Genomic DNA, 16845 nt, shown 5'->3' with positions numbered 1-16845 from the left:
ATGCGTCTCGGTGCCGATTTTGTTTTCTGGATTTTTACAACAGTCGTCCCTCTCTGTTGTTGCTATCAGTGTGGAAGCAGAATGTTATTAAAACCGTCTATTGAACCAGTTCTGTTTCCATCTCAGAGGATGATAGTGAAAAATGTGATCCAGTGCGAGACTGCATGTCGCCGAGACACGAAATGCATATCGCTGAATTATGATTACAAAAATGGGTTTTGTGATCTGAACACATTTGATCATGGCTACGATGCTGCTTCATCACAGGTGAAATATCTCCTTGAGAAGAATTGTAAAGTAAGTGTGTTTGTTTGTTTATTTGTTTGTTGTTTAACGCCGCCTTCAGCAATATTCAAGCTACATGACGGTGGTCTGTAAATAATCGAGTCTAGACCAGGCAATCCAGTGACTGACACCATGAGCATCGACCTACGTAATTGGGATACGATGACATGCATCGACCAAGTCAGCGAGCATGACCCTCCTACCCCGTCAGTCGTCTCTTACAACAAGCATAGTCGCCTTTTACGTATACGCAAGCATGGGTTGCTGAAGACCTATTCTACCCCGGATCTTCACGGGTTTAAGTAGGTGTGAATTGTATCATATACCAATATGTTCACAAATGCATATGACGCTTAAAACATCTTAAAACAGAAACAAGTCACTATACAATTTCAACTGCAGATTATTAAACACTCCTTATTAAATATAAATGAAAGTTGTTACGTGTGACTTGATTCAAATGAGATCATGGTTCAATGGATGTATATTCAGACTGACATCTATCTCTATGCGTCAATTGTTATACCATTTCAAAATCTTTAAATTTTGAAATTCAATGAACCTGTCTGATATTCGCTCAATACAATACCATGATGTCATGACACAAACATTTAATACTTGGGGGTGGTGTGTGTATGTGTGTGTGGTTGGGGGAAGGGGCCGTTGGGGGGGGGGGGGGGGGGGGGGAGGGGTTAGACTGTTGCTCTGAAAGAAGAAACTGAAACTTTGACGAATTTGACGGATACCTCGGATTATTTTTCAAAATCATTACAAGATTATACTACATACTATTTTGGTTCTATGAATAATTACTTATATCTAGCGGTTCCTAATACATATATTCAAACACATGTTTTACATACTTGTATGTACTATTTGATTTTCAAGTACTGCTTTACTTTCTTTGTTTAAGATTTAAAGAATTAGTGACGCCTATATTAATTCTCTAGCTGTCGCTAAAATAATGCCGATGCGACGTTAAATGGTAACTTCACTATTATCTTGCAATTTAATGGCACACTTGTACCATGTATTGATTTGATATATGTTATTTCATATATGTGACAATGATTTTCACATTGTAGCGCACCGCCTCCGTGGTCTAGTGGTAGAGCGTCTTCCCGGAGAGCGGAAGGTTAGGGGTTCGATCCCCGACCGCGTCATACCAAAAGACGTTAAAAGATGGTTCTGGATGTTACCCTGTCTGGTGCTCGGCATTGAGGGGCTAAAACAAGGACTGGTCGGCCTGGAGTCAGTATACTGTGTCTGAGTGGGGTATTCGTGTTAAACTGCGGCATGGTATCTCAGTGGGCTAGCACTATAAATCGGTTTCAGTCTGGACTAGTACAAGCAGCCACACAAACACACACACGTACATGCACGTCTCTAAATAAGTGCAATAATCTTGGACGCGACGTTAAACCCCATTTCACCTCATCACATTGTAGCGCGATTTTCTGATACTTTCTTGACTCTCATGTATTTGTAATCATTTTGCCACCTCAATAATTGTCCATAACTGGTCATAAATCGCCAGTAGTACCATTGGATAGTTAATGATCAGCGCTTTACTTTGTTACTTGCATCTTCCGTATGGATATAGTGGTGAGGTGAGGTGAAATTGGGTTTAACGTCGCGTCCCAAAGATTATTGCACTTATACACGTGTGTGGGTGTGGCTGCTTGTACTAGTCCGGGCTGATGCCGATTTATAGTGCTAGCCCACTGAGATACCATGTCGCAGTTTTAACATGAATCCCCCACTCAGACACAGTATACTGACTCCGAGCCGACCAGTCCTTGTTTTAGCCACTTAATGCCTAGCGCCAGACCTGGTAACAACAAGTACCATCTTTTAACGTCTTTTGGTATGATGCGGCCGGGGATCGAACCCCGGACCTTCCGCTCTCCGGGCGGACGCTCTACCACTAGACCACGGAGTCGGTGTATGGATATAGTGGTTAGTTTGCTATTCAGGTTTTCCTTTGTTTACAAACGCACTTGTCTTAGCTCCCCCAGGTGATTGCTTTGCCACGGCTGACCATGAGAGGTTGACCTCTCCAACGTCCGCACTACCGTATAAAACCTTTGTCAGTGTCATGAGTCTTCACCCTCAGGCTTCGTTAGACCGTTTACGAGGCGATTTGCTGCTGGGTGATCATTCTCTGGTTTCGTTCGTAAGTGTTTACAGGGCAGTTTTGATCTTGTCCTGTGAGTTGGGTTTAACGCCGCTTTTAACAGCATTACATTTATATCACGACGTGTCAGCTTAATGTGGGAGGAAAGCCCGAAGTGATGCAGGTCTCAGACGTTTACCACTTCGGTGAAACCCACGAGCACGGGTATGGTGCTGACAAACATAGAAACATAATCGGGGCGAACCGGGATTCGAACCCACAATTATAGGTTTCTGGCGTGCCCAAGGGACTCAACTCTGCACAGCGAATCGCGGCGCCTTAGACGACTGGGCCGCCCGTGGCCCCCTGATCTAGTACTGACCTACTCTAGTTGTATAGAGTTATTAAAAGTGGCCTGCGTCTTTAGGGTATTAGATTAGTTTGGCATTCAGTTATTGTTCAAGGGATTTATTTTAGGGATAGGCCCTCTATGTATAATTCCTGCTATTTAACACAGCCGAGGTTATTCACTCATTGGAGTAGTGAGTTAATTAACTCGGGTGTTAATTAGTCGCAGACAACCTAATTGGCTGTCTTTGCATCTTGTCAATATTGTGACAAAGTGTCGTGTTTGCTACTTAGAGTAGTGGCCAAACCCTCAAACTGCCTACATACCCCTTCCCATAGCAGAACAAAGCAAACTTAGGGTTTAATTACCTTTTGTATCCAACAGACTAGAATATGGTGGTTGTGGTCAAATGTTTTAGTGGCAGATACCTTTTTTGGATCAAAATGCACTTTTCTGTTGTAAAAATAGAGAAAATCAAATAAATTGCCCTAAAAAGGTGTTCATATTCCACATAACTTTTATGATTTTTCAAAAAATTGGTAATATGTTATCCAACCCACCCATTTCTAAATAGGAAATACCTTTTCTATATAGGATATTATTAAAGGTTTGCCTTAAATCAATTATTATTTTAACCACCGAGGAGATACCTTTGAAGGTCAATGTCACCTTGAGGGTCCAGTTCAAAATTAATACATAAATAGTATAAAAAAAATGCTACAAATGTACATACAACTATCATTACTGGTTCTGGGTATCTTTGGTTAAACCCTTTAGAATATACGAAGAAACAAACAAAAAATGTGCACAACAAGATCCAAATAACTGCTTCCCCTCAAAATAGACAAGCACGTGCTTCTGTGGACTCAATCTCAAGACACGAAAAGGTATAAGGAAATAAGGTCAACTTCTTTATTATGAGAATTACAACGTTTCCGAGCACACACGTACTCCTCCAGCTATGAAGCAGAGAACATATATATTCTCCTGTAAGAACAACAAAGTAATAAGATAGCAACAGTGGAAACTTCACAAGGGACAGTTAACAGTCTCCGAGCCAATGGCAGAGGCAAGAGCAGCGAAAGTCCCAACCCCATAAGATGCATGTACCAGATCCCCTGCAACTGTGGCCACCACTACATTGGAGAAACCGTCAGACCCCTCAACACCAGACTCAAAGAACATCAGACCTCTGTCAACAGACTAGACCTGAAATCCGCTATTTCTGAACACATCATCAAGAACCAAGACCATAACATCACCTTGGAAGCCACCAAAGTCCTGTCTACCAACAACTAGCGACAAAGAAAACTAGAAGAAGAAACTACATCAGGAGACACCAGCCAGCCATGAACCGTGACCAGGGAACCTATCTGCTCACTGCTTGGGACTTATTCCTTTGATTATTTTCTGTGCTAATTATACACCTTGCTTCCATTTGGCCATTGACATTTCTATTGCTATTACCTATCAGTGCCAATTACCCCTGCTTCCCGTTCGCCCATTGCCCATTTTCAATCAGTGATAATTTAAGTCCTGCTATCACCTGTCAGAGCTTATTAACTGCTAAGTGGTGGCTTCCATTTGTCCATTGCTAATCACCTATCAGTGCCGATTGACTGCTGGCTTCCCTTGTTAGGTTTCCACCTTTGTTATCTTAATTACTTTTGTGTTGTTACAGGTCCATATATATGTTTTCTGCTTCATAGCATTAATTCACCTGATGAAGGAGTAAGTTTATACTCCGAAATGTTGTGTTCCTCATAATAAAGAAGTTGACATCCTTAAGTCCTCATCAAGCAAAAAATAACAAAAAATATGGCATAACCTGTATCTAAACTCAAATAGCCTAATCAAACAAGTGCTCCCCAATCCTCCAGCTAAACAAACAAACAATCAAATTTCAAAAACAAACCAAATTCTTAGGACTTATTTTCGATGAACATCTCACCTGGGATGCTCACATCCAAAACCTAACAACTAAATGCAGTAAAGACCTAAACACGCTAACATGCCTAACTGGCTCTAACTGGGAAGCCTCCAAAGATACTCTCCTCTCTCTCTACATATCCCTAATTAGATCAAAACTAGACTGCGGCTGCGCCATATACAACACCCTAAACAACTCTCTATCTAAAAAACTTGACTCAATACAATATCAGGCTCTCAAACTCATTACACTCACCCAACATGGCACCTCCTACACCTCACTTCAGGCCTTAACAGGAGAAATGCCACTAAGTCTACGCAGGGAACAGCTAAGCTTAAATTTCTGGGCCGCGTCCCAATCAAACCCTCTCCTCCAAAACTTGATAAACCAAAACATCAGCCCTAAAAACCAAGCTCTAGCTCGTAAACACCCCTTACTTACCCCAATATCCCAAAGAATAACAAACTACCTAAATGAACACCAAATTAAAAATCTTAAACAAAACTGCAAACAATCAAATATCTTCACCCCTAAACTTAAAATACCCCAAATAGACACAACACTAGCTAGCCAAATAAATAAACAAATCGACCCAAACATAGCTAAAACTACCACACTAGCATACATACACAAAAATTGGCAAAATTGGTGTCACATTTACACGGACGGATCCTCAGATCCGACCTCCAAGCACACGGGTTTCGGAGTCCATACCACACAACCAACTAAAACCACACAATCCTTCCGACACCCAAATAACCAATCAATATTCACGGCAGAACTAATGGGCATGGCCTCAGCCCTCCACAATCAAGAATCCAAAAACCACAAAATAACCCTAATACTTACCGACTCCCTATGTGGACTGCAAGCCCTCCAAAACAAAAATACCTAAAACCGACCTAAATTAATAAATCAAATACTTAAAAGCTCCAACGACCTAACTAAGGCAGGCAAACAAGTAACCTTCTTGTGGATACCCGCCCACGTAGGAATATACGGTAATGAAAACGCCGATAAAGCAGCTAAACTATCCCTCAAAATCCCAGAAATAAGCTTAAACTTACCCATCTCAAAATCAGAAATTAAAAGTGTAAACAAGCAAAAAATCACCAAAAAAATGGCATAACCTGTATCTAAACTCAAATAGCCAAAAAAGTGCTCAGCAAACCACTAACCAAACCAAAAATTCTCCATCCATCAAAAAAAATCGACAGAGTAATCACTAAACTCCAAACAGGACACACCAACCTAAATTACCACCTAAATTTTTTTTAAAAACACACTACAGGTAACTGCCCACACTGCAAACAACTAGAAACTCCAGAACACGCACTCATCCACTGCACACACTACCTCACACATCGAACCGCATTACAAACCACCCTCAATCTAAACAAGGCTCTCACTTTAGAAGCAATACTAAACCCACAAAATAAACCAGAAAACTTCAAGGCCTTAGGCGTATTCTTAATCAAAACGGAACTAATAAAACGCATCTCAAAACACAATAACCTACCAAATCAAAATCACATAAACAAACAAACATCCACCATACCCAGCTCCCTTAGTTCTCCTCCCCAACCCAATCGGCATCTATTCCAAATCTCAAAATTCCCAAATTCTATATAAGCAACCCCTAAAGCCCCCTCTTGGGTTGCACAGACCACCTTCGCCCCTTTCGGAAACACATTGAATGGCCTGGCCGGGCCCGTGTGCGAAATACGCATCAGTCGGAAAGCGCACGTTAAATCTCCAAAGTAAGTAAGTAAGCATTAATTCACCTGATGAAGGAGTAAGTTTATACTCCGAAATGTTGTGTTCCTCATAATAAAGAAGTTGACATCCTTAAGTCCTCAACAAGCAAAAAATCACAAAAAATATGGCATAACCTGTATCTAAACTCAAATAGCCTAATCAAACAAGTGCTCAGCAAACCACTAACCAAACCAAAAATTCTCCATCCATCAAAAAAATCGACAGAGTAATCACTAAACTCCAAACAGGACACACCAACCTAAATAACCACCTAAAAAAAAAAAACACACACACACACTACAGGTAACTGCCCACACTGCAAACAACCAGAAACCCCAGAACACGCACTCATCCACTGCACACACTACCTCACACATCGAACCGCATTACAAACCACCCTCAATCTAAACAAGGCTCTTGCTCTAGAAGCAATACTACACCCACAAAATAAACTAGAAAACCTCAAGGCCTTAGGCGTATTCTTAATCAAACAGAACTAATAAAACGCATCTAAAAACACAATAACCTACCAAATCAAAATCACATAAACAAACAAACATCCACCATACCCAGCTCCCTTAGTTCTCCTCCCTAACCCCATGGGCATCTATTCCACATGTACAAACATACAAATCGGTATGACTAGACTGTCAAATTTAATCAAAAGAAACAACAAATAAATATGATCGAGATATAACCGAGAAATATCTTCACTCACAGCATAAAAACAATATTGTGGCCATGTAGCCATGGTGCATTCCAAACACACGTCAGCACTTGAACACGGCAGACGTAATTAAAAATGAACATATCGGTTTTTAATTTCCACTAAAAGCACTAAATGCACTATGGTGTCACCGGAGCTTCTGTCTGGTCCTTTCCTTGCATTGATTCTCTGGTTTCTTTAAAGATAACCGTCGCATGAAAGGCAACACACTACGCTTACTATCCATGCAAATTGTGTGAGGGGCATGTGTTACCGGTTGGGCAGGACATGTTTACCTTTAACACTGAATTTCAGTGATCCATTCATATATTTGTCACGGTTATTTGGCTGTTACGCCCAGTGGAATATGTATTGGCAGACAATCGAGACTGGTTGTTCTCTGGTGTTGACGTTTTATAACTTTTTAAAAGATATTGTGTTCTGTTATCTGCTGCAATACTGAATTTTTATGTTACCACGTTTATAGACTGTAATAATTTGTTATGGTATAAAATAGGTTTTCCTTGACTGTAAACATGCTTTTGATTCATGTCGCTGAAAGGTACACAATCTTCGTGTGTTTTAACTCTACACGTTAATGATATGTAACACATGTCAGGGGCTTAAAATCCCCCGCATCAACATGCTTCAATCAACATGAAAAGTGTGGAATATAGTTATTGGTGTTATTGGTGTTACCCCCTCCCGCTCGCGAGTCAACACGAGGTACGTTTATATACATCTACTGTCCTAACAATCGTTTGAATCGAGAAGAGTCAGAAGAGTAATGTCAACTGTTCTGCGATGTCCAATCGAAACACGTTTTGATATTAAATACTTGATTATCTGAATATTTCATCACTTCTCTTTGATAAATACAACAGCAAGAGTCGAACAGGGATTGTAGAAATGTACATATTTGAAAGGACATGTTTAAGCTCTTGCTTGGTGTTGATGTTGTCGTATTGTAAGCATCTCAGAGCAAGATACACCAAGTACTTAAACTGTTTAAACGGTTTAGAGGGTTAGAGAGAGGGGTGGGTGGGGCAGTGGAGTGTGCCCACCTCTAATACGAAGACAGAGATCATATCAGATGACTAAATATTAGCTGGGATAATGATAAGGATAAGATCTTATGAAACTTGTATGAACTCACATTCTAACTTAACGATATACTGCTTCAATAATGACCCAAGCTGACCCATGCTGACCCAGGCTTCAACAGCGTAATTGCATTGAGCTGGGATAATCGAGACTGGGTATTCTCTGTTATCTTACAGCGTATGTTGGACACAGTCAGCGCCTGGTGTTCCAGATGGAGACTACAAGTAAACATCAACAAGACTAATGTTGTCCATTTCAGATGCAAAGGGAAAGACAAATCTGACTTTAGTTTCTCAATCTCGGGACAGGATGTGCACTATACAAAGGCATACAAGTACCTTGGTCTGTGGTTCGAAGAAAACTTGGACATGAATTTCGCTATGAAAGAACTAGCTAAGTCAGCTAACAGAGCTCTATCAGTTATAATCAGTAAATTCAAACAAACTGGTGGCATGGCGTTTGATGTTTATAATACACTCTACAACAATTTAGTCGTACCGATCCTAACGTATGGATCTGGAGTGTGGGGAACAAGGGAGTTTAGATGCATAAATAATGTTCACCACCGCGCTTGCAGATTTTTCCTTGGAGTTGGCGCGAAAGCCCCTAACCCAGCTGTGAGAGGCGAACTGGGATGGTACTCATGCCTCACCCTACAACAGATTGAAGTAATCAGACTTTGGAAAAGGATCAATCGTCTTGACCCAAATAGAACGCCTAGAGTGGTTCTAGCTTGGTTTCTTCGATACAGGAAAGGATGGGCAAACCATTCATGTGTCGAGGACGAAATGCACTTCCTTTTAAAATGCCCCTTTTATTCTGATTTTAGAATCTTACTGCTCGAAAAAGCAAATCTGGCCAACGCGACCGTACATGATGTAGATAAACTTAAGCTCTTGATGAATAACCCACATATACAAAGTGTTTTAGCTACAACAATTGTAAAAATGTTTCGCAGGAGGACGGAGACTAAAGACATGCTTGTCTGAGATGTAAAGTCACTTTCCCTGAAAAGTAACGGTCTTCATATTATTAGATATCTACACATCGACAACAGTCTAAAACTATGTCTTTTGAAATTAACATTTGGTATTCTTACTAGAAGATATTCCTTAACATTTAAAACTTGCACGTAGGTGCTATTCAAATGGTTTAACAATACTGGTGTTAACATACACATAAATAGGTGTTTTGATGGTTATTTTTCCTATTATTTTGTACTAAAAATAGTCAGCCATTTGGTAACTTACGATCTTAATAAGCACATAGAACGTTAAAATATGGTGTCCAACAAAATTGACAGTTCCTTGGCTGCTGGGATAAGAAAGGATGATGTTACAATGTTTTACTTAGATACTTTTATACATGTTTTAATGTACATACGATGTCTCATAAGCCTGTAAAGGCTGGGTGCAATAATGTTGATAATTGTTTAAACTGTATATGTTATTTGCACGTGACATCTTAATAAAATATTTTCTCCCCTTTTCTCTCTCTATTTGTAAATGAATCGTGAAAGGCAGCTGCATGCTGGTAATTGTGATCTAGAAGAACATTGTGAAACGTAATATTCTTATGATGATGTCTGGTTATAAATTCAAAGGAGACAGCATTCTCGACATTGCTATCATACGTTGAAATGTTGAAGAAGTTGTCAGTTTGGATTGAACCAACTAGAAATGTCCCTAAACTCTGCTTGAGCATTCGTCATATGACAATATGACAATAACACGATAGAGTTCCTGGTCGAAACCTAAATTTTGACATTCAAATTTCTCATACATTCCGAAGTGTAGACGAAATATTGTTATTTACCTGTATTGGCGGCCATCTTGGAGGCCATTTTGTCCGCCATATTGGATTAATTAAATTTATCCAGATCATATTTGTAAGATACTCAAACGATTCATGTCTTCAAATACAATATATTGGTGTACAAGAATGTTAATGTTGTCATAGTATATTTTAAAATATGTTATCATATATTTATTGTTTCCTTAACAGGACTGGGTTGGGATCACATTTACTAAATTTTCCTTATACCTACATCAATTGTGGATGTTTTTGTAACTTCCTTAAGCACCCAGGCAGATTTTGAGATATCACACGACTTAAATCGACTTAAACAATTTTGTTGATTTGTTCTACTGTAGGTTTCCTAAGACAGCACATCGATTTTGTTTATAAAATGAGCATTGCAATATGCAAACTGACCTGTTTAGAGCCATTGATTTGATTTACTTAATTTTGACACACAAATGTGCATTTTACCACCAAAAAACATGTCTGTCACCAAAGGAAACCACCACAACCATCGTTTTCTATTGCATAAATGACATCTTGTGATGAAAAATGTGGCTGTGCTTTGTTCTACCGTGGGGAGGGGTTACTCCTTAAATAAGCCTCATTTTTTCTAACTATCATTTTATTACTGTAATACAGTTACTTAGCTAATCCGCTTGTATGTTTGCTCTGATTCAATTAAATTTGTAATTAAACTTTTCGCAAAACCTGGTGTCAACACTGGTTTTCATGGATCCATTAATATAATTTTCATCTCTATTTAGGGGTCACGGGTGGCCCAGTCGTCTAATTCGCCGCTATTCGCTGTGCAGAGCTGTGTCCCTTGGGCACGCCAGAAACCTATGATTGTGGGTTCGAATTCCGGTTCGCCCCGATTATGTTTCTAGGTTTGTCAGCACCATACCCGTGCTCGTGGGTTTCACCGAAGTGGTAAACGTCTGAGATCTGCATCACTTCGGACTTTCCTCCCACATTAAGCTGACACGCCCTGATACAACTGTAATACTGATAAAAGCGGCGTTAAACCCAACTCACTCACTCACTCACATATCACTATTTAGCCCTTTTACGCAATATGGAATCTGTTTCTGCAGGTCCTCGAAATAATCGTTGACGATTTGAATTTACAGGCCGCCGTCATATAGGGCCCGGGTTCAATTCCCAACATGGTTATGAAATGAGAAACCCTGATGTACCCTCGTCGTGACATTGCTGGAATATTGTTAAACGAGGAGTAAAACCCTACCTTTGGATGAAAACCAATAGATAATTAATGAATTCTCCCTTCAAGGTGGATGGTGTTGACGCATGTGCAGACTGCCATCCAGGGACGCGGTGTGTATATGCAGCCAATGAGTATGCGTGTCTATCAGGGGAGGCATCATCACCTTTAATTGGTAAGTTTGTTATAAAGTTCAGTTCTTTAAGAGATCGTTCTTTCTTTTAAAAAAATGTTTTCCCTACAAAAAGAAACCCATATGAGGTTTTTAAGATGTTTCACTCTGTGATTTCTGCAAGATTTGAAAAACGGACATGTGTGTTTTCGGAAGTTTACAAAGAGAAACAAAGTTTATCAAACGTTAACGGGTCGGTCGGGTAGTCTAGTGGTTAAAGCGTTTGCTCGTCACGCCGAAGACCCGGGTTCGATTCTCGACATGGGTACAAAGTGAAGCCCATTTCTGGTGTACCCCGCCGTTATATTGCTGGAATAGTGCTAAAAGCGGCGTAACACCATATTCACTCACCCAAACGTTAACGGTGAAGTTTGGGCGTGTAGTTATTTCGTCATATCTCGGTATGATACTCGGAGATTACCGAGCCATGCCGGAAAATAAAGTCGAGGAACACAGCGGCACTGGACCGTGACATGAGAAAGAGTGATCTACGGTGACAATATTTGATTAATTCATTTAAGAAGATGTAATTTTTTTTTAAAGGAAACATAGAGTACATACATGTCACCATTAATATAGACACAGAATACAAGACCGCCTCCGTGGTCTAGTGGTAGAGCGTCCGCCCGGAGAGGGGAAGGTCCGGGGTTCGATCCCCAGCCACGTCATACCAAAAGAGGTTAAAAGATGGTACTTGTTAACCTCTCTGGCGCTCGGCATTAAGGGGCTAAAACAAGGACCGGGCGGCTCGGAGTCTGTGTCTGAGTGGGGTATTTATGTTAAACTGCGGCATGGTATCTCAGTGGGCTAGCACTATAAATCGGCATCAGTCCGGACCAGTACAAGCAGCCACACACAAACGTACATGCACGTCGCTATATAAGTGTAATAATCTTGGACGCGACCCCATGCCACCTCACACACAATACAACATGACAAATCCAGAGTGCTGAATTTATAACATCTCAGTGATAAGGTCAGCCAGACATCTTAAAAGGATATAAATTTCGCCTAAAAAAACAACCGTAGATCTGCGTGCACTAAGAAGCGTGTTCATGATCATGTACAGGTATGCGTACCACTAATGGAGTTTTGGGGGGCACGGGTGGCCCAGTCGTCTAAGGCGCCGCGATTCGCTTGGGCACGCCAGAAACCTATGATTGTGGGTTCGAAACCCGGTTCGCCCCGATTATGTTTCTAGGTTTGTCAGCACCATACCCGTGCTCGTGGGTGGTAAACGTCTAAGACCTGCATCACTTCGGGCTTTCCTCCCACATTAAGCTGACACGCCGCGATATAACTGGAATACTGTTAATAGCGGCGTTAAACCCAACTCACTCACTCATGGAGTTTTTGTCCGGAACCACACACCCAACAACGCTTTAGCGGAAACAGATGAAGAATTACCTCACACTGCAGTTTCAGCGGTCCTAATTATGTAAAACTGATTATACAAGCGTTGTAGGCTTGATACATTCAAAATATAATTATTTATGTATTTGCAGTGTATACAATGTATTCAAATTCAACTTTTCATATGTTACCATTTCTGGTGTCCCCCGCCGTGATATTGCTGGAATATTGCTAAAAGTGGCGTAAAACCACACTCACTCATTCACTCACTAATATATTACATGTTGACAGATTTCAGATGGGTTCTAATATAATCTTTTCAGATGATTGATGCATGACGTACACAGGAATAAGTTTGGAACGCATATTGATATGAATGTTTAGATTTAAATTATATATGAAAATATATGTTCATTTAAAGATACAATTTTGATCCATATTTTTTTTTGTTTTTTTGATGCACCTGACAATAAAAGTATATCCATTCAAATGGTTTGTGTATATAAAAAACAGTTCACACATGGAGTAGGCGTATATACAAAGAGGAACGATACAATCAAATCTTTAAGGTGTGTCAGCTTTTCTGACAAAAAGAACTCCCGGTTAATATCACCATAGCCTGACAATCCAAAATGTGATCTTTATAAGCATTTCAAATCCATGTTAAATGTTGAAAGGTACTTGTCATGTCCACTCCCTACCCATTTAAAAGAATTGTTTTTACTTAATTCAGATGTTCAAATTTTAAAATAGCTTTAGAAACTGGCAGATATAGTAAAACAGACCGTTCACTCAGATTTTGTAACTATTGTAGTTGTAAGGGAGTTAATGTCATTGAGGATGAATTCCATGTACTCTTTAATTGTAATTTATATTCTGCCCTAAGACAAAAATACCTTGTTAATCTTCCTATGCCTACTCATTACAGTAATAAATATTCTTAGTAATTATAATGAGCAAACATTATTTCTAGTTTGTAAATTCTTATAGTGAGTGAGTGAGTTAATATTTAAAGTCACATCGGCAGTATTTCAGCCATATCGTGACTTGAACAAGATATACATTTATATTATATATAAACCTGTCGCCGAAGGACAGTACAACAATTAGTAATATATCACAGATTATAATTTTAAAAACTAATTTTAGAGCAATAAAATGATCAAATTATATCAGACGACACAGTATAAAAATCGTGACGAGAAGTACATTAATAATACATATATTTATACAATATAAAAAGCTGTCAACGAAGGACAGTACAATAACTAGAATATCACAGAATCTATCTAAAACTAGTTGAGAATATATAAAAGTCATAAAGATCAGAGAACACAATATAAAAATGGGCTAGAGATCGCCAGCAACTGAAGGTAGATCACCATGCTAGGGTTCATGGGGACTTACAGTACCTTTGCTTCCTTCATGGACCCCGGCAGGATTTATATCATCCCTTCAGTCACTGGCGACAGTGTACAAATTAAGCCAAACTAAAATGACGAATATTCTACGATTAAAAAACCTGACATGCAGAAAAATACTTTGAATGATATTGGACTTACATACCCTCTTAGGGGGACAATAATTTTACGCTACGTCATCCCCCCTCGAGGGTACAGCCACTAACAATCTCAGTTATGAATTTTGCACTACCAATCTTTAAAACAATAAAACAATTACTTCAAAATTTATGTATAAGTTCTATTTCTTTTAAAAAACATAGTAGTAGATGAGAGTTAACTTTACTAAAAAGGTCTTTCACTGTTTTTACACTGAAATATTTATCCCTTGTGATGGAAAAATCAATACAATCAAGCAGGACATGCTTGACTGTGATTCTTTCATCACAAGGGATGCAAAACGGAGGATCCTCACCATTTAAAAGATACTCATGTGTATATCTTGAATGGCCAATACGACATCGTCGCATAATGACCTCTTCAAATCTGGACTGACAGCCCAAGTAGGTGTAACCGATATTTGGTTTAATTTCATGTAATTTATTGATACCTACTTAGGCGTCCCACTTCTGTTGCATAAGATCTCGGATGTAAGATCGAATCATAGGTTTACAATCAGTGTATGGGATCAGAAGTGGTGTCACAGATTTGTTGAGTGCTGCTTTTGCAGCAGCATCGGCCATTGTGTTACCAATGATACCAACATGGCTTGGTAACCAACAAAAGACGATGTCATATTGGCCAGTAGCAAGATCATTAAATAATTCGAGAATGTCGATTAAAAGTGGATGTTTAGTTGACATATTTTTAATCGCCTGAAGGCATGAAAGAGAATCTGAAAACAGTATGAATTGTTTATGTTTAGCTTGATTACTGATATATTTAAGTGCTGTAAAAATGGCGTTTGCTTCCGTAGTGAATATGGAACTGTTATCAGGTAAACGTGAAGATATTGTTCTGGATCCAATGACGGTGGCACTAGCAACAGCGCCACCATCCTTGGATCCATCTATAAAGATAGATTTATAAGTGTCATAATTGTTTCTTAATTGACTGTATTCTTGTTGGTAAATTAATTCGTTAGTTTCTGATTTCGTGAGTTTTGTTAATGTAAGATCTACCTCTGGCTTTACCATTTGCCAAGGGGGAGATGAGAAAAGTTTAGTAGGAGCTGTATCTTGGAGTTGAATATTAGAAGCTGATATTGCAGATTTTATTCTGATTCCGAGTGGTGGAGTAAGTGTTGATTTCTTATTGTAAAGATCTTCGTAGAGAGGATTAAAGACGCAATTAAAAGCTGGATTGGACTGATTAGAATATAATTTAGTGATGCATTGTAAAGATAATTTTAAACGGCGCTGTTTAAGAGAAGGCTCATCTGCTTCTATATAGAGACTGTGAATGGGAGACGTTCTAAAAGCTCCAAGGCAAAGCCTCAGGCCTTGATGATGGATGGTATCGAGTTTTTGTAAATTACTTTTGCAGGCTCCACCATAGACGATGGAGCCATAATCAAGTTTTGAACGGATTAGTGACCTGTATAAGTGTAAGAGAGTTGTTTGATCCCCTCCCCACTTTGAATTAGAAACTACTATCAATAAGTCGAGTGCCTTCATGCATTTAGCTTTTAGGTATTTAATATGTGGAAGGAAAGTTAAGTGGTTATCAAAAATAAGTCCCAAAAACTTGGCCTCCTTAACAACTTTGATAGGAGTGCCATTCAGAAATAGTTCAGGGTCCTTATGTGGCTTATATTTTCTGCAGAAATGTATACAATTAGTTTTTGATTTGGAAAATTTAAACCCGTTTTCTAAACACCACTTGTTAATTTTATTAAGACATAATTGTAATTGCCTTTCTATTGTGTGCATATTTTTACCACGACAAGATAGATTAAAATCATCCACAAAAAGTGATCCATCAACTGAATCATTTAAAACTTTGGACAAACTGTTAATTTTTATACTGAATAAAGTGACAGACAAAATACTGCCTTGTGGGACACCCTGATCCTGATTATAATGATCAGACAGGGTAGAACCCACGCAGACTTGAAATTGCCTGTCTGTTAAAAACTGTGATATAAAATGAGGCAGACGGCCTCTTTATCCAAAATCATGAAGATCTTTTAAAATACCATGTTTCCATGTTGTATCGTAAGCTTTTTCTAAGTCGAAAAAGATCGATACAGCATGTTGTTTATTTACAATGGATTTTTTAATGAACGATTCTAAACGCACTAAGTGATCGATAGTACTTCTGTTTTTACGGAAACCGCATTGTATATTGGTAAGAAGATTATTTGTTTCCAAGTACCACACTAATCGATTATTTATAATGCGTTCCATAGTTTTACAAACACAGCTAGTGAGAGATATACATGTAGGTCGGTAATTTGATGGATCAGAATGATCCCGCCCAGGTTTGGGAATGGGGATAACAATGGCTTTATGCCATGAACGTGGAAATGTCCCTGCTGTCCAAATATCATCGAATATATTCAACATAGTTTCAAGACATGATTCTGGCAAGTGTTTAAGTAGCTGATAATGAATATTATCAGCGCCTGCTGCTGTATCATGAGCTT

At 39.1% G+C, this 16845-nt stretch overlaps 1 protein-coding gene across 1 annotated transcript in view; it reads left to right on the top strand.

Annotated features, from left to right (window-relative positions):
- The window catches only part of LOC139446236 (uncharacterized), a 30354-nt gene continuing 13509 nt past the window's right edge, over positions 1 to 16845 (top strand). The window contains exons 1-2 of the mRNA XM_071227587.1: positions 1 to 297; positions 11343 to 11448. Coding sequence (XP_071083688.1) covers positions 1 to 297; positions 11343 to 11448 — 403 coding nt within the window. The remainder of the gene's footprint in view (positions 298 to 11342; positions 11449 to 16845) is intronic.

The sequence above is a fragment of the Haliotis cracherodii genome, unplaced genomic scaffold, assembly GCF_022045235.1.
Source record: "Haliotis cracherodii isolate W230 unplaced genomic scaffold, xgHalCrac1.p SCAF_6, whole genome shotgun sequence".
Classification (NCBI taxonomy): domain Eukaryota; kingdom Metazoa; phylum Mollusca; class Gastropoda; order Lepetellida; family Haliotidae; genus Haliotis; species Haliotis cracherodii.
The sequence above is the reverse complement of the archived record's forward strand: the minus strand, read 5'-3'. Positions and strand labels throughout refer to the sequence as shown.